Source organism: Lindgomyces ingoldianus, assembly GCF_010093535.1.
Source record: "Lindgomyces ingoldianus strain ATCC 200398 unplaced genomic scaffold BDR25scaffold_18, whole genome shotgun sequence".
Classification (NCBI taxonomy): Eukaryota; Fungi; Ascomycota; class Dothideomycetes; order Pleosporales; family Lindgomycetaceae; genus Lindgomyces; species Lindgomyces ingoldianus.
In genome coordinates, this window is record NW_022985179.1 from 453,218 (window position 1) to 475,967 (window position 22,750).

Genomic DNA, 22,750 nt, shown 5'->3' on the forward strand with positions numbered 1-22,750 from the left:
CGCATTCTTCGATTCTCTTCTTGTCGCTCGCTTTATTCGATTGAGTGTCTTGAAAATATTTTTGCTCTTGAGAAAAGGTAAGGCGGCGAGCAGAATCAGCATAGCTGATTTAGCTATCTAGAGAGCATGCACGAAGGAAAATATCTGATCACGGGCATTCGTCCCATCGAATTCAAACCAAAGCAGTATGGTACCAAGAAAGCCAAATGCATTCCCATCTACTCTCAAAAGAAAAACAAAAACCAAGACCCTAAGAGTACACAAAGGCAGCGCCTCCCACCAGATGGATTGCATTTTGCCACAATTGATTCCATTATCTATTCTGTCTGCCTCCCTTCCTACGTTGACCACCTCCCGCCTCCTATCTCTCCCTAATCATCCACTAATCCGTCCAGCTGCCCGTGCAGGCGGCCCACTGTAAAGAAAATACACAAATAAGACGTACAACATGTCGCACAAGATATTTGAATCCGTGAGCGCCATGCAAAGTATGAGAGATGTATAGGTCATGGGTCATTTTCGGGAGAGATGTGTTTGTGTGTCCAATAGATAGCGATACCGATGCCGGGATTCTCATCGCAGGGGAAATTGGCTACGCTGCGACGGCGAGATGGACGAAGCGTTTATGGGTTGCACGTAGCTGTGCTGCCCTTGGAATTCATGAGCAGGGCAACGATGAGACCATACAGACCTGCAGACAAAGCAATTAGTCGCCGCCCATTGATCAAGCAATTCCGATATCCCAAACTTACCCAAGACTTCGGCGAAAATGAGAATCAAAATCATGCCGACGAACAGCCGGGGCTGCTGCGCAGTTCCTCGCACACCGGCATCTCCGACGATTCCGATGGCGAATCCGGCGGCCATACCTGCAAGTCCGACAGAGAGACCGGCGCCGAGCTGGATGAAGTTGGTGAAGAGCGAGGATTCTTGCTTTAAATCGTTGGAGATCAGGACTGAGACGACGAGGCCGTAGATGCCGATGATACCAGCCATGACAACGGGGATGATGTCTGGACATGTTAGCTGTCGGGTCTCGGGAGAACAGGGGAGCGCCTGGAGGGAACAAGTACAGAGGAGGCGGGAGAGGGTAGGAGGGGGAGGGTAATGGTATAAACGTACTCTTGACTATCAGATCCGGACGGAGGACACCCATGGCAGAGACGCCAACGCCTGCCTTGGCAGTTCCGTAGGCAGCGCCAAAACATGTAAAGACGATGGCGGAGGTGCAGCCCATGGCACCGAAGAAGGGCTATTGCAGACATCAGCATGCTGTCCGCCAATTCAGCGCAGTGTAATTGTTGCTACGATAAGGGGGAGGACCGCGGAGGTCAAGGGGAGACAGTGGAGCCGACTTGGGAGGGAGGCGAAGAGGAGCATGAGGACGACTTACGGCATAAACGGGACTGGATTAAGCATCGTGTCAGCGAGCATTCATTGATTGGGGCGATGAAGGACAGAGACAGGGGGTTGCTTTGTCGACCGCAAGCTCCAGCTTATCTCGCGGAAGCAAAGCTAGAGCTGCCTGCAGAGCGCGATAAAGAGAGCTTCGGGGGGCTCACCAGTAATCGGAGACCATTGCGGCGGTTCTCTAAGCAAGAAGAGTGTATACTTAGTCGAAGGACGGGCTTGTGATGGGGAGATGAGTTGTGGTGAATGGGTAGACGAGGATGGTGTGGTGAGGGAGCCGGAGTGGTGACGATGGGAGGCAGGTGCAGTTCTTCGCTTGGCCATCCCCGTTGCCAGGGTCGGCTGGACACTCACGTGACCGACCGCCAAGATCTTCCGAACCGAAGAAATCCAAAAAAGTCTACTGAGGCTCCATCATTCACTCTCTCCCTCAACACCACCACCCCCGCACCCCACGACAGCCAACAGAACGGGCGAGCATACGCAGTGTAAGTAATCCCCCATCCCATCCCCGCCACCTGGCTTACCAATACTTCCAGGAACCCTCACGGGCGAGCCGAGCAGTGAACCCAGTTCTCCCCACCAGCACCTCTTCCTCACAAAACCCCCTCACCATGTCCAACGACAGCTCTGCCGCTTGGCCCGTTGCCGACCAGGCTCTCTCGCAAGAGATCCTCGATCTGGTGCAGCAGGCCACTCACTACCGCCAGCTGAAGAAGGGCGCCAACGAGGGTCAGTCACCAACAATCCCAACCCCTCCCTACATATACTAACAACTTTCCAGCAACCAAGACACTCAACCGCGGCATCGCCGAAGTGGTCATCCTGGCCGCCGACACCTCCCCGTTGGCCATTCTTCTCCATCTGCCGCTTCTCTGCGAAGACAAGAACGTGCCCTACGTCTACGTTCCTTCCAAGATGGCTTTGGGACGCGCCTGTGGTGTCTCTCGCGCTGTCATTGCCGCCTCAATTACCACGAACGAGGCTTCGGACCTCATGAGCCAGATTCGAACTCTGAAGGACAAGGTTGAAAGGCTGCAGATCTAAGTGAGATCAAGGCCGACTGGAACTACAACTATTGCTGGCCAAGTGCGGAATCTCGGAGAAAAATTTGTCTGGACTTCTCAGCCACCTGCTTAGGAACATACGTGCTCAGATAAGACCAGCTACAATCTGATACGCATATTATACCATATATCCCCAAGTCCACCTAATCTTATTGCCACGCCTCCAGCACGCAGCACGGAAAGTGGGAGCACTGGGCTTGCTATGACGAGGATATCCTGACCGTGTGATTCTAACCAAGCCCTCTTTGTCCTTGCCGACTGCTCATATAAACTGCCCGTCGGACACAACGACAAGGAGACTGGTCAGGAGGTCTAATTATTATATGCGCTTTCCATGCATGATCTTCGGTTCTAATCCAATAATCTGGTGGAAGGGATCCTATCGATTCCTTAGATGAGGGAGGAATAGGGTGTGATGCGAGATTAGACGAACAAGATACAAGATACATAACCCACGATAGTATATTGATAGCCCAAACTCCTCAGCTCAAACAAAGTCTGCAGAAGTATCCAGACAACGCAAACAGCTCCGTGCTTGCCCAAGACAAGCAGAGAGAGACATGAATATGACTTTTAGTGTGTTTCATTTTGGCGAGATAGAAGTTTTACATGTTAGTCTACAGAACAAACCACGACACAAGATCTCCACGAGAAGGAATAGTAGCGAGACATTGACTAGTGTGGAGTGCAGTGACTTGACGCTGTAAAGATTGGACATCCCAAGCTTTACGCTGATGTTCAGAGAAGACCGCTAGATGGTTTTCGGATTGGCGCGTCTGTGCTCTCAACGTCACTCTCCCAAAGTAAAGTACGTTCTTCTTAATTTCAAACACTGAAGAAAATTATTATTGCTTCTACAGTAGGTAACTTCAGTTCAATCGGGGCTGTGTCAATTTAACGGTCAGACATGCCAATGGTGGCCCATGAGTGTCCAGTGACGATTGTCGACGCCAAGTGGAAGACGATGGACTCTGCTTGTGCAGAGAGCGGCTCTTGCACAAAAGACATTGACATCAAACCTCATTGTGGGCTTTTGGTACGAGTATGATGTGGAGCATGGTTCAATGTAAAGTGCTGCTTTCACCCCAAACTACCAGCCTTTCATAACTAGTCATCACGTCCTGCAGCATCATCAAAACCACGCCATAAAGCTTACCAGCCTAATAATCTGTCTAGTATTGTGTCACTGAGAGGCCTCACACTGGGTTATCTCTTAAACGTTTTTGATAAACAATTGCTCCCACCACACCGCCAAATTCCAATCTTTCACCCCCCGTCTGTGCCAGAACAATCACAACACCGCAAAATCATAAGCACCAGCACCAGCACCAGCACAAAAGCCATCACCACTCGCGCAGGTTTCTCTGCCGAAACCACAACGCCTGCACCACCAAACACGGTTTCAAAAATCCTACATAAACACTTCGTCTACTAAGGACATGCTTGCCCTCGGCAATCCCACACGACTTACTGTTCGCAACATATCTTCCTCTTTTCGCAACTGAAAGGCACCAACTTAGCTTACTGAAGTTTCCCTACCTCTGGTTCTTGTCTCACAACGCCATTAATGACGGTAAACAAGCTTCTTGTCTAGTTCGTTATCAACCCGACTTTCTAAAGCCTCACCCACTTTTGCCTCTTGTTGGCGCTGTATAGCTTCTTCCTCGCACAACCACCAGACACCATAAGCCTTTCTAGAGTTCCACCTACTTCTTTCTCCAGTCTCACAACACCTCGATCGTCACCAGCCTCTTTCCAGATCTTCATCTACTTCTGCGTTCGTCTCACGACACCACCGACAACAGTACAAACCTCTCGTCTCTTTTGTCTTTCTGTCACCAACCTTCATCAGCTTCTCCTTTCTGTCTCACAGCACTACGGACAACAATACAAACCTCTTATCTCCTTCATTGCCAACTTTCTCATCTAGGAAAGCTGCATCTCGCCAGTCCATCCAGAGTCTATAGACCAGTACAGTGCAGTACAACGCCATCACTGTTGCTAGCAACCCAGAATTGCACCTTTCAGCCCTGCACAGCTCAGCCCTGTTTTATCAGCATCTACCTCAGATCCTGAGCTTTTGCCTAGCTCGTCACCGGCGCTTCCACGTTAAAGCCTATCGTCTCGTTCCTGCATCACCACTAGCTAGTTAGACGTCTTTCCTTTCGTCAATTTCCATTCCTACCATTCCTCCATCTCTCATCACCACCAACGATACCTTCTAAATGGCCCGCAGCACGAGATCTAACACATCCGCTCGCGAATTCCCTCTCACCGCTGCCTCTACTCGCTCTCGTCGTTCTCGCCCCGCTGAAAAGGCCATCACTATCTCTCGCTCGTCCTCAGGTCCACTAGCTGCCACTTCCGCACTCTCAACTCGTGCTCGTTCACTTCAGCCTACTGATACTGCACCACAATCCGCCACTCAGACGTCTAATGCCGTCGTCCAACCTCAGCCTGTCACCATGGCCAAACAGACCACCAAAGCGGTACCTTCCAAGACCAAACAGCCACCCGCGCCTCAAACTGCCATCATTACAACCGCAAAGCGGAACGCATGGGGAGACTCTCGCGCTGCCACCGAATCCCAGATGATGTCCTCACACGCCACTCTCCTCGTCCAGTCCAACATCATCTCCGTCGACACCGCCACTAAGCTCGCCCAGCCCTGGCACGAGAATGGAGTATTGGATTTCCAGTGGGAGAGCCAGCACCTAGATCCATCCCGCAAGCACGACGTCAAGATGATAGATCTAGACAAAGCGAAGAAGATGCATGCGCGGAAAGACGTAGCGGAGAAGAAAATGTTAGCGGAGTATTGCATGGGGAAGATTGATGAATGGGGTAAGCCTAAGGGCTGGAAAGAAGGGGTCGTCTTGGAGGATGAGGAGGATGTTGATTCAGCGTATGCCCAAGTCCCAGCCCCCACCCCAGTCCTTACTCCTACGCCAGCCCCGACAAGGGGGAAGAACAAAGCCACTTCCGGCCGAGTCTCCAAATCCACCCCGAACCGCCACTTCTCCACCATCATCGAAGAAGCCTCTACCCCTGCCTCCCCCCTCCCTTCCACTGTCACCACTCCCGCTGACTACAAAGAGTTCGGCTACTTCGACCTCGCCGCTATCGGTCGCGAACGCGGCCTAATTACGCGCGGTAACGCGGATGCTCTACGCGCGCGGCTGGTAGCGGATGATGTTGCGGTGCGGAACGGCACGGCGCGCGAAATGGCGCCGTATAGGAAACCGGGGGCTAAGCAGGCGCGGAATAGGATGCTGAAGAAGGAGAAGGTAGAAGAGAAAGGAAAGTCGGAGCCGGTCGATAGGAAGCAGAGCAGTGAGGACGGGGAATAAGGGGTAACGAGGGGGAGTTGAAGTGGGGGCCCAGAAGGAGGTTCGTGGTACAGGGGTTTGGAGGATTGTTTGAGCGGGTGTGAGTGTGAGATTTCATGCTGGGTAGATTAGATGGTGATTTTTAAGTTTTCTTGTAAGATAGCTTTCTGTTAGTCTTTGTACAATAATAGGCCTATAACTTGCATGCTATTTTTGTAATAATGACATTGGAGATATAGAAAATTATTCAAGCCTAGCGTTGTAAGCTTCGAGTACAACGTTTAGCCCTAAAACCCCTTTACTACCTTCTAACAGAGAAGCTATAGACCTAGTTTATTAGCTTGTGTAAGATTGCAGACAAAGTAATTTATAGGCTATTTTTAAAATGCAAACAGAGTAAGAAGATCAAGAGGTCTTTAGACATAGCGCAGTAAGCTTAGAAAACAGCATTCGACCTAAAATACCTTGCTACCTTTAATTAGAGAGACGACACATTCCCAATTTCTTCCAGGATGTGGACCTAATGCCCTACATGATGTGAGCTCCGTCTCTTCAACTCCCGCTCCAGCTCTTCCCTCTCCTCGACTGTAAGCCGGCTTTCCGCCTTCCCAATCTGAACACCCCAAAACATGACAATCAATCCAACCACTGAGCATCCAGTCGCAAACCAAAACGCGACCTTGTAGCTTTCTCTCTGCCCCAGTTCGGCCGTCTGAGTAACAGCCAGGTCCGCAAAGCCAAGGAAGAAAGATATCCCGATGAATAGCATGCTGTTGATCAGCGCTCCAGCGAGACCCTGGCGGGACTTGGGCATGCTTGTGGTGATGAATATATTGGTGACGTTGTATGTGATGTCGATACCAGCCGTGGCGCAGATCATGGCTGGGAAGATGTAGGCCCAGTAGTTGGGGTTTGTAGGGATTATGGCGAAAAGAACGACCGAGAGTATGTAGCATATACCTGAGAGGCCAAGTAGGGTCGTTCCTGGAAGCAGATGAAGAATCAAGCCACCAATGGTGGCCAGAATGAGCCCACCAACACACATCGGGGAAAACCACGCCGTGGTGAGGAGCGGGGATGCGTGGAGTATCTCCTCGATGTAGAAGCTGGCGTAGAAAAGATAGATACCAAAGACTCCGTATTGGAAGAAGAGCGCAACTACCAAGGCTTTCATACCCTTGACATCGAGCATGTCTCTAGGGAGAAGAGGTTGCGTTGCCAGCCAGCCCTCAACGTAAACAGTTCCGGCGAGAAAGAGCCATCCGATGACGAATGTCACTGGAATGTATGGAGTAGCCCATCCATTTTGGGCATGGGAACCATCAGTTATGGCGAATACCACGAGGAGCAAACCAGGAACGATAGTGAAGGTTCCAAGCCAGTCCATCCTCACTTCACAATCTTTTCTTTCTTCTTGGTCAGATGGGATGGTTAAGTATGATGCAATGGTTACTACCCACAACATGATGGAACCGAAGAAGAAGAACCATCGCCAGGATATGAGTTGAGCAGACACACCGGCGAAGAATATCCCTGCAAAGAATCCGACAGGAGCGAAGGCGCCGTATAGGCTAAAGACGAGGTTTTTGCGTGGACCAGGGCGGTACTACAAACCCATGTTAGTGTTTGAAGTTAGAATTGAGTTTAAAAGACCTACGAGACTACCTAGGAGCATTATACCAGATGGCAGGAAGGCTGCAGGTCCAAGCCCTTGCAAGGCTCGGCAAATGATGAGCATGGTGTAGTTCTGGCTGAATCCCGCAACAATAGACCACACAAGAAACCAGATAAGGCCAGAAACAAAGACTACCTTTCCTCCAAACATGTCCGCAAGACGTCCAGAAGGCAGAAGGAAAGCTCCAGTGACCAAGGAGAAGACGCTGGCTGGCCAAGTTTCTGCCTGCGACGGAATTTGCAAGGCTGTAGTCAGCACTGGCAAGAGGATGTTGAAACCAGAGGTGAAATACTCGGCAGCAAAAATGGAACCAATTAAAGAGAAGCAGAACCCTAATTCTGTCCAAATAGAACTGAATGCCTCCGGTCGTTCTCTCCCGAGTCGTTCAAACTCTGAAGGGGTGTAGGAGCCTCCGGGTCCTTCTTCTACAATTTCATCTCCTAGCGTCATTGCTGTTAAGCGAATACGGGCAGCAGATAGTATCTCAAGGAGATGATGCGATTAGATATGAAAAATTCAACTAACAGAGGATTTCTTTTGAGAGGAGAAGCGTGACTAAAGGGGACAAAACAATAAACTTGGCCTTTACTGAGGCTACCTCAATATATAAGCAAAGGGCCCTCCTAGCCATCTTCCTTTGCCTGGAAAGCATGATGAAGGTTGTGGTGATGAATAATGGCGGACTGTTGCAATGATGGCGGTGACTCGGTCGAGGAAAATGAGGTCGCCACTATTTCTGGACAGATGCAATTGATGTAGCTTGGCTGCCTATTTGAGTCAAGCAAAATGTAAGACAATGGTGCTACCAACGGTAGGCGATATCGTCGTCGACCGCAGGATTCGCTCGATGAAGTAGTAGAAAACTCCGAGAGTGGAGTTGAGTGGCTGTTAGGACCGGATCTGCACTTGTGGATCACCCACCCTACCGTAATACCAAATCTAGCCATAACATCCGCTGACAAAATCCACACCAGCAATCTCTTCCAACTGGTTAGTCGTGGTCATAATGGCCTCAGATATATTTTCAAGCCATACCCACCACATTTCCTTCCACTCATTCAGCAGAAAGGCTTGTTGCCCCTTTCGGTCACTCCTCGACATTCAGTGCAGGAAGCGCTCACCTGATGACGGGATCCAACCTCACATTGCCAACAAAAGCTTGCCACAACTGCCGTAAACGCCGCTGGAAATGCGATCGCTCACTACCTGTTTGTCAGAAATGCCTCTCCTCGGGCACCGAATGCCTTGGCTACGGGAAGTTGTTTGTTTGGAATCAAGGTGTGGCCAGCCGAGGAAAGATGATGGGGAAGTCGTTCGAGGACATGCTGTCGACAAAAAAGGAAGGCCAAGCACATTCAGCGCCTCAAAAACCAAAGAGTCTCCCAGATTGCAATAATAATGCCAAAGAAGATGATTTCAAAGCAACATCGTCTACAACCATGGCCGTTGTCAAGCAAGTGAAGATGGAGACGACAATATATTGGCCCCTAATTGATCCGCTTGTTAAGGATTTGAACCAACCTTCTCGGTACTATCTCTTCCACTTCGCGACCCAGCTTTGTGGAGATATGGTCATATACGACGGTCCAGGGCAGAACCCTATTCGAGATCTTATTCCTGCATCGTCTGTACACCCCTTACTCCTCCAGGTAATGCTAGCAAATTCTGCACTCCATGTCTATAATCTTGCACGAGAGCCTATCAACGAATCCAGGTATCACGAGAATCGAAAGCCGTGCCTGGTGGCTTACTATCAGGCGGTAAGCCGATTTGGAGGACCCTTCAAATCGGCATATCGAGATGCTCTCGTTGCCAAACAACGGGCACTTTCCTTGCTGGCTCAATCGGTAGGATCAGTGAACGAGTCGAACTTTGACATCGTCCTTGTATCCATCCGTACGCTATCCCTAGCCCTTAGCCACATCTACTGACTTACCTGCTATAGTCCTCTTCATTAATTATGACCTTGTCGAATCTGGGATGGACAAATGGAGAGTGCATATGGAGGGCGCTCGAAGATTGATAAATCTTCTCGAGACAGCACCCTTTCAGCTGCATGAAATGAGTAAACTACGGAAATGTCTCCTTTCCGATCTCCTGGTGTAGGTCTATTAACTCGATTTTTGTGCTTACTGACGGCTCTAGCTTTTTCGTTTTGGGCTCGACCTTGGACTTTGATAATACTCCAAAGAAGCTGATACCCAACTCTATTGATTTGAAGGCCATTCTTGAATATGCAGAAACCAACAATTATCTGTCATGTCCAGCCCCACTCCTCCACATTATGCTCCAGGCGTTTGAGCTGCCCGACGTGCAATGGCAACAATTCGGCGAAGAAGCTTCCTTGGCCCGTGGCCATATACAGCTGTTACTAGAGGCCGCGCTATCCTTTGATCCCATTAAATGGGCATCTACATTTCAGCCGGCGTCACCATTCGAGGATCTCAAAAAACGGATCTCCATCGCTTCAGCACACCGATCCGCAGTTTGCATATACATTACACGAATCTTACCAAGTACCCATGCAAGTTCTCTTCTCAGTACCTCAAGAGGCTCCAGCGTAAGCAGCCTCTCCGATCTCGCCACCGATATTCTAGATCACCTTTCAAACCTCAGTCCCGGTGACACTGTCTTCAAGTCAATAGGTTGGCCAATTTTTCTCGCCGGTGCCGAGTCAGACGATCCAGTGCAACGAGCCGTTATTGTGGAAAAGTTGGATGCGCTGTGGAACGAAATGTACTGGGGCTACATTTTGACCGTGAAAGAGCTGCTAGGAGTAATATGGAGTTATAAAGATCGAGGTGCGAAAGGGGAGGATATTTGTTGGGTTACTGAGGTCAAGAGGCTGGGCACCGAGCTGTTGATCGCATGACTACTTCAAGTTTAGCCTACGATACTACGTTGTCAATATTGTACGTGACTATTCGTTGTTCCCAAACAGCTACGTTTCTCACCCCGGATCCGTGTTGTCGGAACGCTCAGATGCCGAACCTTACCGACGCCTAGTCATTGAGCCCACAAAGGTTGTTGATGCCCTTCAAACACTTTCGCGCCTATCAACTTCCATCTCAATGATAGTATGCGACAGCATTGAGAATTTGTAGAAAATCGCCTGCTCTAGATTTTCGGTGCCAACGGCTCCTCAGATGAGTACTAACAGATCTTTACAATGGGAAAATAATTGCGCACTTTCAACCTTCATCTTCCTACTCGAAATACAGTGCTTTATTATGGCCGCCACGATATTCGCCCCGCATCTCACCATATCAAATCTTAACAACGTATACTACTCAATTCACCTTGTCTGAAACCTCTAAATAACCATGTTCGTCTTGCATCTTGATATCCAACTCATCCATTGTCTCCCCGACAAACGTCTGGCTTCACGAACCAATGGCCCAAACTTCGGTGCATCATTGCTATTTCACACCCACCCGCTTCCCGTTTGTGCACCTCAACACGCGGCAGTCATGGTCCCACACCTCTGACTTTGGGATGCTCCCTGGAACAAATGCCCAGACAATTGACGTGTGGGGGTCCGGATGCAGGATTACCGGGTTGGGCCGCCTAATGCAATCACGTGAGAAACAGAAGTTTCAGAATCCCCCCTTGAATTGCAATGCCTAAACGACACGCTGATGGACGATCTATCACTTAGGGGCGCGGCTCGAGGCTGTGCATAATGATCCTGGCCCCACCCTATTGGTTGTTTGGGTACGCGACTATCATTGATTGCGGACATTCTCAAATTGTGCTTTGGCGTAAGGATGCGTCTTGGGTACCTCATTCTCAAACAGGGGTAGCCAATCAACGTACCGTGAACAATGAAGGTGAACAGACTCGCTGCTGCCATCACGTTCTTGGTCTCATAGCCTGGGCATTTTCGCGTTCGATTTGCTGACTTTTAGGAGAATAACTGGGCCTTGAAACACTTCACGGATGTCATGTTTCGAGCCGCAAATTAGAGATACGGGATGGCCATCACGACAGATTCACGAACGAGAACGGCGCGTACAGAAAGATATGGGTCGAAACAAAAAGCCTCTACAGAGCACAATCGCGAGGCACTGTTCGCTCCAGTTGGCGTTCCATCACTGCACGTGAGTCGGCGTTTTCACGAATGAGAGGCATCGGAGGTTGTGGAGTTCCGATAGCTACACACCGTCGTCCGACGTCGTTACGGACAGAGCATCAACCTCTGACTTCAACACTCTAAACATACTGCACATATGTTGGTCGTCCATATCGTTCATTTTAGTTGTGTCTAACTCAATATACTCGCCAATCCAGCGACCATATAGTCTAAAACAAACTCATCACCTTAAGCACGAAAAAGCCTCACAATGCACATATTATCCTCCCTCTCATTCGCCCTGTACGCGTTCTCACAAGCGCGATCTCTCCTTAAAACGCCAAGTTATGATTTCTTAGTTGAGCAGGGGCAAGGACACACTCGCCTGAGACCCCATGTTCAGGGATACGTGGGAGTCCAGTACCAGGAACCACTAAATTTAGCGGCAAGGTGAGACTTTCTTTCCTTCATTCCCCGCTGTAATGATGGCGCATTGGCGGATCCCTCGGTCTGTCTTTCTTGATTTCAAGGCCTTTTCCCTCAATTCCCTTTGATTAGAGGGGATGGGCGAGTACAGGGTCCTTGAAAATGGGGCTCTAGTCGATCGAACGTATTGGAGGGATGCACATTCTTATAAGAATGTACCTCTACCTTCTCTTCGCGCCGTAGTATTTTCCGTTTAGAGTTTCCGTCTGCGATTTTCTCCTCTTTTTTGTACTTCTTGTATATCTTAATGCAGTCGAGATCAATACCCCGTTGCCCATAGCTATGCATCCTACAAAGTCTTTAACGATTTTGCTCCCATATACATTCATTTCTAATACCTACGCTCAACAAAGCATCACCAACGCAACCACACGAGCCGAATTTGCTCTCTCCGCTCTCCAAATCTGGTACAATGCTGGTACCGGCCTGTGGAACACATGCGGTTGGTGGAACAGCGCAAATGTCCTGACCATGGTCTCCAATCTCGCAAAATACGACTCCAATCCCCAACTCCAGGATCTCGCTAAACGAATCTTCGCAAATACGATCACACAAGCACCTGCAAAGAACCCGCTTCCAGGCGTCGAGACTCAGACTTTGAATCAGAAGAAAGTCAGCCTTGCAAATACTGGTTATGACAAGAGTATGGACGACGAAGGTGAATTGATTACGACGTACCCTGAGGGATGGAGTAAGATACGCTGGGATGAAGACTACAAAGTGGAGGATATTAAGCTCAAATTGCAAGGCGATCCGGCGAACCTCGCTGCAGCTCCGAATCCAAATGACTGGCTCGATGGGTTTTACGATGATGATCTTTGGTGGGCGCTGGGATGGATTGGGGCTTACGATATTACAAAAAATATGCAATATCTACAACTAGCTGAGGGTATCTTCATGGCGACTACTAAAGCGTGGCCCACCAGGTGCGGTAATGGTGGCATTTTCTGGTCGTAGGTGGACCATAACCCAAACTTTGCATATCCCGAGACTAATATTCCTAGGTACAAGAAGGACTATATGAACGCCATCGCAAATGAGCTTTTCCTGTCCACAGCTGCCCACCTCGCCAACCGTGCACAGAACAAGAGTTTCTACGTTGATTGGGCTAAGCGCGAACTCGACTGGTTCCAAAAGACCGGCATGATCAACGACAGGGGCACTATCAACGACGGCCTAACCGAGCAATGCAAAAACAACAACCAAACAACATGGTCCTACAACCAAGGCGTCATACTTGGCGGTTTAGTTGAGCTAAACAAAGCCTCTCCAGACCCTTCCTACCTCACACTCGCTGCCAAGATCGCCAAAGCCGCAATCAAGGAGCTCTCAGATTCTAACGGAGTCTTACACGACAAATGTGGACCTCTTTGTGGAGGCGATGCAAGCCAGTTCAAAGGCATTTTCGTCCGAAACCTCCAGCTTCTACACGAAGCTGCACCGGACGCGACGTATATCAAATCTATCCAAGCCAACGCAAACAGTATCTGGAACAACAATCGGGACGAAGGGAATATGCTGAGTATCAACTGGGCGGGACCGTTTATTGCGCCTGCGAACGCAAGCACGCATAGTTCGTCAATGGACGCCCTGGTTGCTGCGATTACCGTGAAATGAGAATTGGTGGGAAACACATGACATTACGCAGAAACGAAGGTCCTCAATGGAGCACTTGGGTGGGATGGCTTTTGTGTATAATTTCTAATGATACCCCACTACGTTAGCTGTGGCGTTTTTCTCAAAAAAACCCTGTCACTTTTCTGCATACAAATCATTTTGTTCCAAGACCCCAATCCCATTCCCTTAATGGCAGTAAACTATTTTCTCAACCCCATGAAGCCTAAGCCTCCGTCTTGGTCAACTTGGCTCCATTCAAATAATCCATTTTCCCCACATCCACGCCCTTACTCCTCAGAATGCCATACGCAGTCGTAATATGGAACCAGAAATTCGGTGTCGCAAAATTACCTAAGTAATCGAGCGCCTGGAACCTAATCTCCATCTTCTGCGGGCCAATCTGCAACACAACTTCTCTCCCCTCCTGACCCTCGAATGCGGATTCGGGCACTGATTCGAGAAACTCGATAGTTTTAGTGATACGAGCTTGGAGCTCGGGGAAAGTTTGCTCGACGTCCGGGAAGGAGGGCGCTTCAACGCCGGCGCAGCGAACGGGGACAAATTTGGCAGAGTCGGAGACACGGTGAATTTGGAAAGGAAGGGCGGCCATGTCGGGGTGAAGTCGGCTGTCGAGGTAGACTTGGGGGTCGATGCCATTGGCTTTGGCGTGCGCTTCGCCTTTCGTGAGGATCGCAGAAAGGTTCTTCAGGCCGCGGATTAGGGGCGGGATGGCGATAGAGTAGAAGGTGATAGTCATGGTGAATGTGGGATGTTTGATGGTAGGGTATGTAAGTAGGAAAGTGGAGTGTTGAAGTTAGATGGTATGGTGAGTTTGAGATCTAGCCCTCCAGCGACACCTGGCGCTCTCCTTATATACTTACCCACCTAGCAAAAGAATTAACGCTAATTAGCCCATATTCCCAAGCTTCACCGTCTGATACATTAGCATGGACTTGATTATTAATTACCCCAGCCTCCCTGGTCGGACTTCCGCATTTCTTGCCGCAAGGAGCGATTTCAAGTTCCACAGATTGCTCACACCGTATCTATTAGAGCACGCTGCGAATCATTGATCACGAAGTAGCGAGGTGGAGCATTAATCCCTCCGACAGTGCAGTGTTGATATTGTTGCTTTGTAATCCTCAGATCATATAACGTAAGCCACTACTCACCTGGCCACACCACTCATCCGGCAGCCCCACCAAAGTCAAAGCGACTCTTTGACAGATAGCTAAACAACAACTAAATCAAACCTATATAAATATATATATAAAAAATTCCTAATTACTTCTACATTAAGTCCTGTTATAGCCTTGCACGTGGCACTTTGAGCAGGTTGGTGGTGCTCGCTGATAGACCTGCGATGCCTGAGCCTGCGCATGCACCTTGACTGCCCTATCTGCCTCTGCAGCCAGCCTCTGACCTTCCTGGCCTGTGAGCGTCCCTCCTGTAGCAATATACTGCTGTCGCTGTTGCCTCTTCTGCTCTCAGCGCTAATTAGCTTAACACAGCTTAGTAACTTCCTCTGTAAGGATAGCAGTTTTCTGCATTGCAATTTCACACAATTTAACAACTCAAGCAATTGCAAGGCTAGTAGGGCTCTATAATTAACACCTAAGGCGGTCACAAATTATTTAGGCCTGCTGCTGAAGCTGGACAACTGTACGCGGCGTATCTGCAGCCAGAGGTCTCTCTCTGTCAGCTTCTTGTGGCGGCGGAGACAGCGTTCTGACTGGAGGAAGCAATTGCAGGACGTGATCAGGACAGTAGGGGACTAGACCTGTTGCCTAAAACCCGCTTTTAATGCTCTGCTCAGAGAATAGAGTAGGCCTAATACGCTTGTAGATAGCGAGAAAGTCTTGCTTGTTAATGTAGAAGATGTGATTGCGCGCGAGCTCTGACACCTGCTGTCCGTACGCTTGCTTGAGTGGCGCGAAGCAGCTAACATCTAGAGGCTGTAGAAGATGGCTGCTATGAGCTGGCATACAGAGACTGATAATCTTGTTCTCTGCGCAGTATAGATCAAACTCCGGCGTCGCATGACTACTGTGGCCGTCAAGTATAAGCAGTTGATAGACTCTGACCATACGCGATCTGGTGTGATCGTTGAAGTGCTCTAGCCAGGACAGGCCTAGCTGATCAGTCGTCCAGCCGTTGTCGCTCACTGCGATTGTCCAGTCGCCAGGGATATTGCGATACCAGCTAGCTTAATGGCGCTTAGCACCAAGGATGATAAGTAGTGGGATTGACCACCCAGACGCGTTAACGCATTCAATTGTCGTGACCCACTCGCGATTGCCAGGTTAGATAGCAGCTGCTCGTCCAACTTAATCAGAGCTAGTAACAACCTTTGATATATAACTAGCAACCCCCATCATAAATCCTGTCTCATCAAAATTGTAGATATCATCGTCTAGTATCCTGTACGCGCGGCGCGTGTTCTCTACTAGCTTGAACCAGGCGTTAAACTTGACTAGATCTTGACAGAGAGCGCGCTGGGAGTGCAGCTTCCTGTCCCACTTGATCTAGAGCTCTACCTAGGTGTTGACAAAGCGTGATACCCAGTTCTTGCTAATTAGAGGAGGAGGAGGATCCTGGCCGCAAGCTTGGAGCAGAACGTCTGCCATTCAGCGCACGTCAATAATATAGGGCGGAAATCCTCGCTGATTAAGGTCTAGGATCCAGCTAACAAGAGACTGCTCTTTAACAGGTGATAGCTTTTGTTTCTTTGCGTTAGCGACAGCCTTTAGTTAGGCGCCTGCAAGACGCGTTTGGAGCGACGATCGAGGCGTGTTATATAGAGCTGCAACGCGATTAATAGACAGATCTGGGTGGCGTTGAAGGACAGAGACAGCTAGAAGTAATCTGCCTTCTTTTTGCGCTAATCAGAGCTGTTGCTGTGGTGGTAGAGGCATTTTGGTTGAGAGAGTCGCGTTGATTTTGGTGGGGCTGCCGGATGAGTGGTGTGGCCAGGTGAGTAGTGGCTTACGTTATGCTAGCTTAGCGAGCTGTGACCTATCAGAGTGCGATACCAGGACAGTGGTTGCCTTAAGCATTACACAGTCGGCGATTGTTGTCGGCTTTATTGGGTGATTAGTTTAGAGGTAGAAGTGGGCGTGAGGCGAAGCGGGAGCGCTTTTCGTCCGGTTTTACAGGTGTAAACCTTGGAATGGTAGTGTTAGATGTATCGTCAGCCTGAGGTTTCAGAGATTGAAGGATTAACGTACCATCGTTTTGTGACGACCGCTACAGATGTCAGGGTTCCTTGTACACTAAGCCTCACTTACTCCGACGTCTAGTTTGGGGTTGAGGCGCATGTGAAAGACGTGTGTGAGGTCTCAGCGTGATGTAGAATTATTACTTATAGGTACTCTGCTTAGCATTATCATTTCTTCCATCTTGCCCCCGTCTCTAGGTATCAATTTCTAACCCTCCAGCGTATTTTTCAAATCTCGTCGTCTCCACACAAATTCTTGTCAGACGACCGCTCTGCCTCCTACCTCTTCTCCATTGCTCCATACAACTCTTCGATTTCTAGTTCATATTTCCTAATCGTTGCTTTCTTCTGAACCGTTCCTTTCCCACCTATTGCAAATGGCCTTTCTTTCTTACCAAATATGATATACTCCTTTCCCAGCTGACCTATAGTGTCCGCCAGCGCATTTGCTTCCTCGACCTTTGGCCAAATAGCCTCTAAGACAGTCTTCTTTCCTTCCTCTTCTTCAGTATAAAATTCTGATCTTAGTTCAATGATTGCCGCAGGTTTACATCTTCCATTTCCGAGTAGTATGCAGTTCTGCACTGCAGGATGCGAACTTATCAATTGCTGATGCATAATTGGATTAAAATTCCCACCACTCTGAAAGACAATCATGTCATCCTTCCTTCCTTCATATTTCCAGTGATGCGGCTTTGTGGGGTGCTTCGAATAGACATCGGACATGGAGTATTCACTCAGCCTCGGATACGCCTTGAATACGCCTTGAAAGAGAGCGTGGTCTGCGTCTGGTACAAAAACAAGCTCGTACAGTCCAGAGGTAGCGCCAGTTGGGCGCATCTGGATACCATTGTGTATTGAATTAAGGCAAACATATTGCCAGTCTTCTGGATCAGTCGAATGCTGCACAAGAGAACTAGTCTCTGTGCTCGTAATTATGTTATATAGAGGCAAGTGGCGAGAGATAACATTGCCCGTTTCATTTGTCAGGACGCCTACTCTATATTAGCACTGGAACCTGTCGCTGCATCTGCTATTTCTCTTACCGCCAACGAAGGTAATGAATTTAAGTTTCGCTAGTTTTCCTAGTATGTCTGGTCTTGTGGCAATCTCCTCAAGAGTAACAGGTAAACAGCTGGCCGCATCTATATTTCCATAATCCAACACTTGGCAGAATGTGTCAGAAGTCGCTAGCCCAGGAGGGCCGAGAACAACAACCGTATTTGTGAAAAGGGCTAGTGCGGTGCCGGAGGCGATCCCAGCGCCTTGGAAGACAGGGAGGGCGCTGAATGTCCGCTGTGTAGCATCAAAGATTGAGCCCCATATACAAGGACGCCCGTCGAGTGGTGGAACCAAGTGGTGAGAGTCTGTCGTCAGAAGTGCTGCGTGAGACCATGGTACAGGTTTTGGAAGCCCTGTAGAACCGGAAGTATGAACAACCATGCACGGGTCGTTCTTTGCCTCATCCCACGATTTGTTATACGGGTAAACGTCGCACGGTGTGTCATCGAGTAGGAAGTCCAGCTCGGGCATGCATAGCGTTTCCATTCGACATTTCTCCAAGATTCCAGACACTGGGAAACCTGCTGTGTGGAAGAGGATGGTGCATTCGGTCTTTTTTATCAAATCCGCATGCCCGGCTACGCTATTACGATGAGAACTAAAGAGGACCTATGTGGTGTGTGAGTGGAAATAACAGAGTGCTTCTCTTTAGAGGAGGAACATACCCTATGACCAGTCTTGATTAACGCGACCTGTAGAAGTAGATGAGCAGTTAGCATGACATCCAACAGGATACTATCGTACTTCTGACGTTACCCGCGTATTAAATACACAAACTAAATTCTGCGTATACTGATTTTACATACCAAAACGATGAAATGACGAACATCAGGATAGCCCATGTACATGACCGTCTCAAACATGGAACTCCGCCCTATCTCCCTATGAATAAAATGTGCCGTCTTATTAATAGCATTTGCAAACTGAAGGAAGGTTAGGAATGGGACTTTCGGATGGAGGGAGTAGAGCTAACTGTTCTGAAATTAATATCTCGAAACCCATCCGCTATATCGGCTGAGCGTGGAAATGAGAAGCATATCTACCTGAAATTAGAATAGTCAAAATAGAGAAAGGAAAGATGGCCATACCCGCTCTGGGTCATCTCTAGCAATTTCGTCAATCGTTATCGGCACGAGTCTCCTACCGTAGGGCACGCCCTGTGAGGAATCCATCACCGTATTCCAAAAAGACATAGAAACGCAAAAAGATAGACAAGCGAGTGACTAGAGGTAAATAGAAGCTCAACGAGAAGAGAGATGAGCGAAAAGCATGGAAAGATGATGTACGCCTGCCCACCAAGGAAACCTACAGATCCAATCGCCGGCGATTGCAAACGTTAGCTTTATGCGAGAGCTGAGAGCGGACGGCCAGCCATGTTTCACTGATTGAAGCTCACTGTGGCTGAGCACAGCAATGACGTTCCACCGTTCCTGACGATCAATGCTTCTCTACTCATCCTGTAAGCCGTAACTAGACGATGAGCAAAGCGCTGACTGAAGATTTAACTTCTCCTAAACTAGGAAATTCGCTGTGACCAACGTGTTTAGCGCCGCGAGATGGAGCTTCGTTGGCTGGATGGAGTGGAGTTGAAGAATGGATAAGAGCTGAAAGTGGAGACTTCTCCTGAAAGCACACGAGCGAAGTGCACGGACCACCACACGCGTTTGAATTCCGTCCAACCCAAGACGTCGGCAAGCTGCAATCTCGAAACGAAGCTGAACGAGGTTACGAAGAATGTTGCTCTTCGTTAGTTTCTGTCGCTCGAAATAACTACAGCTGAGCAATAAAGCCCTACTTACTTGGTGCAGTTTGGCCTTTCAACACTTACTACTCGTACGAAGACTTACTGGCACATTGGAGAGTTTCGTCTCGCCGAAGCAGCGAAGAAGGCCCACTGGAGTTGGGGAATCAGGCGCGCAATTTCCGTCCCTCGGCGTTTAAAGAGGCACATCTAAGTGGCGAAGGTGTGCAACAATATTCTGTATTGTTGGCTTTCGTGTGCGGCGTATGTTGGAGACATGTCGCATTCACCAATCACAACCTCGCCAATGCTTAGCATTTCCACTTCAGGCCTACCTTAAGACCCTGGTAAACGCATCGCCATTGTCTGGTGAGATTTGGAATACTGCCACTTCCATCAGGACTCGAAAGCTCAAGTTTACACAATCCCCTAGCGGAGAATGAGGCCACCTAAGAAGTTAACATAGGACAGGATGGGTTAATCGGTGGCACGACTAATACCTTCTTCGGCGTTGAATGATGCAGTCACACGCCACCAATCTCGCAAAGCGCTGTCTTGATCAATTCAGGAAAACGCTGTCAAATTCCATTACCTGTGTTTATGTATAGATATCAAGGCAGCCCCCCCAGTGCTCATGCAGTAACAAAATTCTGTATCCCTCTCGCCCGACACATGCTACACCCTTTTCGCGCGTAATGGAATTGTATTAGATGTGGCGCCACTCAAACCTGTTTTGGAAATCGTCCCAAATCCTGCTCAGCATAAACGCAGCGCCTAATCACGCTGGAGCAGGGCGGCTAAGAGAATACCTGGGTCAGATGAGGCTGGATGGCCTCAGCCTTCGCGCGTGATCCCAGGCAATAGCGTTTGTTTCGCTTGTTTCATCGAATCCTCTTCCTCATCTCACTAAGCTGCATGAAGCTGCTCGCCATATTACCAAGTCTGGACAGGTGTGCCGATAAGCAAGCCTACGGCAAGGCCACCACGGGAAACCAGATAGCTTACTGGACCTACTCCGTGCCCGTACACATTAGCATTACCCGTTTGAATATAAGCAGACTATCTCTTTGAGGGAGTAGTTCGAAGACTTGAGAATTTTTCTGCCGGATGACTTCTCTCTTCCGTTCTTCTAGACGTATGAAGGGTGCTAACTGCACAGAGGGTAGGAATAGTTAGACACAGGATTCGAGACTGCATCATGACGTATCCTAGTTCGTTGCGAAGGAATATGCGAGGCTTACACCATCGGCAATATGGAAGGACTCTTTAACCTTAAACTTTGGAAAAATATTCTCTCCGAGGCATTAAGATGGCCATTTTCCCGGGAGCTGTCTCGGCCGCTTTAAAGCATGGAAATTTCGCATACAGGATCATCTGTTGCCCGCCCCCAAATCTGGTGATCATGAGGCTGGGAAAATGTAACCCTCGATGTTAGGCCCAACCCTCTCGCTTCAATCATGAGACTCACTCATCCTTCGCACAGCTCCAGTGTTGCAACCTATCCACAATTAACACAAAGGGTTAATCTTCCCAGTCAAAAATTCATGTTCAACAACCCCCCGAATACTCTTCCACCTCGTTCTCGCATCTTCCTCCGCATCAAAAGAATACAACCAGCGATTCTAGCAGAGTTTAGCAAACACCCTAAACTCCCAAGAGACGTTACTAACCTTAATCTTGACATCCTCAGGGTCAATTTCCCTCTCCTCATCCGCCCCCTTCAGCACTCCATGCCACCGATCCCTCAAATCCTCGCCATTCGTCTGACTCTGCCTAGTCCGTCCAAACCTCAACTTTTCATAGCACCTCGTCGCAATCTTAACCTCTTCCTTGCCCTTAATTAAATCCAGGCACGTGGCCAGCACGCCCGCGCTCTCAACCGCCTGACTTGCGCCCTGTGCACTCGTTGGCAAATGTGCATGGCAAGAATCACCCAACAACACAATGCGATGGCCACCAGGAGAAACCCATGTAGGGAGCGGTTCGCGGTAGCAGATTTTCCAGTCCAGACATTTCTCCGTCTTCTTCACAATTTCACGGATATCTGGATCCAAGTCCCCCACCAACCTCCGCACTTCCTCCATATCGCCTGGCTGAAACCAACTCTCAGGCACATCTCCGTCATCCTTATGCGTAATGATCCAATTGAATTCCTCTCCACCCCTCAGCGTATTCTGCACAAGATGCATATCCGGACCGATCCAGAAATTCACACAATCTCGTCCTAAGTACTTATTACAAGCAGGGTCCTCTTTCATACTCTGATCCGGTTTAAAGAACGCCCGAAAACACGCATATCCGCTTGAAACGGGGTCATCTTGCATGTTGAGGACGAGGGGACGGGCAAGGGATTTGATGCCATCTGCCGCGACAATGACATCTGCACTGAGTTTCTCACCCGATTTGAGCGTGATGCTGGGTTGGGGTTCTGTGTCTTCGTACGCTACAACTTCGCTGTCCATTCGAACTGGAATGCCTCTCTGATCAACCCACTTTAGAAAAACGTCGTGGTAGTCCCCTCGGTGACCAATGTACCCAGCCATGTCCATCAGCGGTTGGACAGCAAGCACTTTTCCATCCTTCCATCGTCGGATACTCATGTCTGGAGCCTGGTTTCCAATGTTTTTGATGTCGGAGACGTTACAATCCCATTTTTCTAGTAGGCTGAAGGCATTGTCGCCAAGACCGAGGGAGTCGCCTAGACGGCCAAATTGCCGTACTTTGTCGAGGACGCATAGAACGCGATGGCCGTGGTGGTGTAGGGCGATTGCGGCTGCACAGCCGCCCAGGCCGGCACCTATTACGATCGCTGGGGGAGGTTTAGAATTGGGTGTGGGTTGTGGTGCTGTTGGGGAAATGTGGAAGGAGAGTACCTGTGAGTGGGGGATCGTGAGGAGACGATGGAAGTTTGGAAGGCTGTAGATCCATTGTGAAAGTTCTAAGGGAAGAAACTAAGGATAAGGACAAAGACTTAGTATCAAGGACGGTGGTTTAGTGTGAGATATGAGGTCGAAATTAAGCCACTGTAGAGACTCCAGATTACCAACGAAGCAATTGGAGAAGCCACAGGGGTG

At 49.1% G+C, this 22,750-nt stretch overlaps 10 protein-coding genes across 10 annotated transcripts; 4 read left to right on the forward strand and 6 right to left on the reverse strand.

Moving 5' to 3' along the window:
• Window positions 1-160: 160 nt before the first annotated feature.
• Window positions 161-1,701, reverse strand: BDR25DRAFT_304017 (vacuolar ATP synthase 16 kDa proteolipid subunit). Its single transcript, XM_033690121.1, has 5 exons — window positions 1,563-1,701; window positions 1,394-1,406; window positions 1,123-1,252; window positions 753-1,013; window positions 161-691 (listed from the first exon to the last, which is right to left on the reverse strand). The coding sequence occupies exons 1-5, from the start codon at window positions 1,577-1,579 to the stop codon at window positions 624-626; spliced, it is 489 nt and encodes a 162-aa protein (XP_033546872.1). The 5' UTR covers window positions 1,580-1,701; the 3' UTR covers window positions 161-623.
• Window positions 1,702-1,833: 132 nt separating this feature from the next.
• Window positions 1,834-2,906, forward strand: BDR25DRAFT_334549 (L30e-like protein). The gene is made up of 3 exons (XM_033692944.1): window positions 1,834-1,898; window positions 1,950-2,142; window positions 2,195-2,906. The coding sequence occupies exons 2-3, from the start codon at window positions 2,025-2,027 to the stop codon at window positions 2,455-2,457; spliced, it is 381 nt and encodes a 126-aa protein (XP_033546873.1). The 5' UTR covers window positions 1,834-1,898; window positions 1,950-2,024; the 3' UTR covers window positions 2,458-2,906.
• Window positions 2,907-4,702: 1,796 nt separating this feature from the next.
• Window positions 4,703-5,827, forward strand: BDR25DRAFT_369957 (uncharacterized protein; the record flags this gene model as incomplete). Its single annotated transcript, XM_033697125.1, has 1 exon — window positions 4,703-5,827. The coding sequence occupies one exon, from the start codon at window positions 4,703-4,705 to the stop codon at window positions 5,825-5,827; it is 1,125 nt and encodes a 374-aa protein (XP_033546874.1).
• Window positions 5,828-6,326: 499 nt separating this feature from the next.
• BDR25DRAFT_287636 (MFS general substrate transporter) lies at window positions 6,327-8,170 on the reverse strand (the record flags this gene model as incomplete). The annotated part of the gene is made up of 2 exons (XM_033688340.1): window positions 7,464-8,170; window positions 6,327-7,412 (listed from the first exon to the last, which is right to left on the reverse strand). The coding sequence occupies exons 1-2, from the start codon at window positions 7,929-7,931 to the stop codon at window positions 6,327-6,329; spliced, it is 1,554 nt and encodes a 517-aa protein (XP_033546875.1). The 5' UTR covers window positions 7,932-8,170.
• A 307-nt stretch (window positions 8,171-8,477) lies between these two features.
• Window positions 8,478-10,548, forward strand: BDR25DRAFT_287639 (uncharacterized protein). Its single transcript, XM_033688341.1, has 3 exons — window positions 8,478-9,377; window positions 9,427-9,583; window positions 9,627-10,548. The coding sequence occupies exons 1-3, from the start codon at window positions 8,606-8,608 to the stop codon at window positions 10,351-10,353; spliced, it is 1,656 nt and encodes a 551-aa protein (XP_033546876.1). The 5' UTR covers window positions 8,478-8,605; the 3' UTR covers window positions 10,354-10,548.
• A 139-nt stretch (window positions 10,549-10,687) lies between these two features.
• Window positions 10,688-11,734, reverse strand: BDR25DRAFT_355760 (uncharacterized protein; the record flags this gene model as incomplete). Its single annotated transcript, XM_033695518.1, has 9 exons — window positions 10,688-10,738; window positions 10,781-10,831; window positions 10,857-10,934; window positions 10,971-11,048; window positions 11,116-11,354; window positions 11,384-11,412; window positions 11,453-11,575; window positions 11,600-11,635; window positions 11,667-11,734. 9 exons carry the CDS (start codon window positions 11,732-11,734, stop codon window positions 10,688-10,690), a joined length of 753 nt encoding a protein of 250 aa, XP_033546877.1.
• BDR25DRAFT_36152 (Six-hairpin glycosidase) lies at window positions 11,652-13,768 on the forward strand. Its single transcript, XM_033696428.1, has 3 exons — window positions 11,652-12,003; window positions 12,393-12,992; window positions 13,044-13,768. The coding sequence occupies exons 1-3, from the start codon at window positions 11,825-11,827 to the stop codon at window positions 13,654-13,656; spliced, it is 1,392 nt and encodes a 463-aa protein (XP_033546878.1). The 5' UTR covers window positions 11,652-11,824; the 3' UTR covers window positions 13,657-13,768.
• Window positions 13,552-14,484, reverse strand: BDR25DRAFT_304020 (uncharacterized protein). The gene has a single exon (XM_033690122.1). It carries the CDS (start codon window positions 14,411-14,413, stop codon window positions 13,880-13,882), a length of 534 nt encoding a protein of 177 aa, XP_033546879.1. The 5' UTR covers window positions 14,414-14,484; the 3' UTR covers window positions 13,552-13,879.
• A 2,668-nt stretch (window positions 14,485-17,152) lies between these two features.
• BDR25DRAFT_343272 (acetyl-CoA synthetase-like protein) lies at window positions 17,153-19,245 on the reverse strand (the record flags this gene model as incomplete). The annotated part of the gene is made up of 6 exons (XM_033693815.1): window positions 19,024-19,245; window positions 18,909-18,974; window positions 18,742-18,858; window positions 18,601-18,627; window positions 17,920-18,544; window positions 17,153-17,868 (listed from the first exon to the last, which is right to left on the reverse strand). Exons 1-6 carry the CDS (start codon window positions 19,126-19,128, stop codon window positions 17,153-17,155), a joined length of 1,656 nt encoding a protein of 551 aa, XP_033546880.1. The 5' UTR covers window positions 19,129-19,245.
• A 1,939-nt stretch (window positions 19,246-21,184) lies between these two features.
• BDR25DRAFT_325764 (FAD/NAD(P)-binding domain-containing protein) lies at window positions 21,185-22,604 on the reverse strand (the record flags this gene model as incomplete). The annotated part of the gene is made up of 3 exons (XM_033692231.1): window positions 21,185-21,298; window positions 21,347-22,485; window positions 22,550-22,604. 3 exons carry the CDS (start codon window positions 22,602-22,604, stop codon window positions 21,185-21,187), a joined length of 1,308 nt encoding a protein of 435 aa, XP_033546881.1.
• Between the last annotated feature and the right edge of the window lie 146 nt (window positions 22,605-22,750).

Coding starts and splice junctions, on each gene's coding strand:
- BDR25DRAFT_304017 (XM_033690121.1), bottom strand. Junction 1,014..1,122: donor TCCGGATCTGATAGTCAAGA/GTACGTTTATAC, acceptor TAACATGTCCAG/ACATCATCCCCGTTGTCATG. Junction 692..752: donor CATTTTCGCCGAAGTCTTGG/GTAAGTTTGGGA, acceptor CTTTGTCTGCAG/GTCTGTATGGTCTCATCGTT.
- BDR25DRAFT_334549 (XM_033692944.1), top strand. CDS start 2,025: ATGTCCAACGACAGCTCTGCCGCTTGGCCCGTTGCCGACCAGGCTCTC. Junction 2,143..2,194: donor GAAGAAGGGCGCCAACGAGG/GTCAGTCACCAA, acceptor ACAACTTTCCAG/CAACCAAGACACTCAACCGC.
- BDR25DRAFT_287639 (XM_033688341.1), top strand. CDS start 8,606: ATGACGGGATCCAACCTCACATTGCCAACAAAAGCTTGCCACAACTGC. Junction 9,378..9,426: donor CATCGTCCTTGTATCCATCC/GTACGCTATCCC, acceptor TACCTGCTATAG/TCCTCTTCATTAATTATGAC. Junction 9,584..9,626: donor CTCCTTTCCGATCTCCTGGT/GTAGGTCTATTA, acceptor TGACGGCTCTAG/CTTTTTCGTTTTGGGCTCGA.
- BDR25DRAFT_36152 (XM_033696428.1), top strand. CDS start 11,825: ATGCACATATTATCCTCCCTCTCATTCGCCCTGTACGCGTTCTCACAA. Junction 12,004..12,392: donor CCACTAAATTTAGCGGCAAG/GTGAGACTTTCT, acceptor CGCTCAACAAAG/CATCACCAACGCAACCACAC. Junction 12,993..13,043: donor AATGGTGGCATTTTCTGGTC/GTAGGTGGACCA, acceptor TAATATTCCTAG/GTACAAGAAGGACTATATGA.
- BDR25DRAFT_304020 (XM_033690122.1), bottom strand. CDS start 14,413: ATGACTATCACCTTCTACTCTATCGCCATCCCGCCCCTAATCCGCGGC.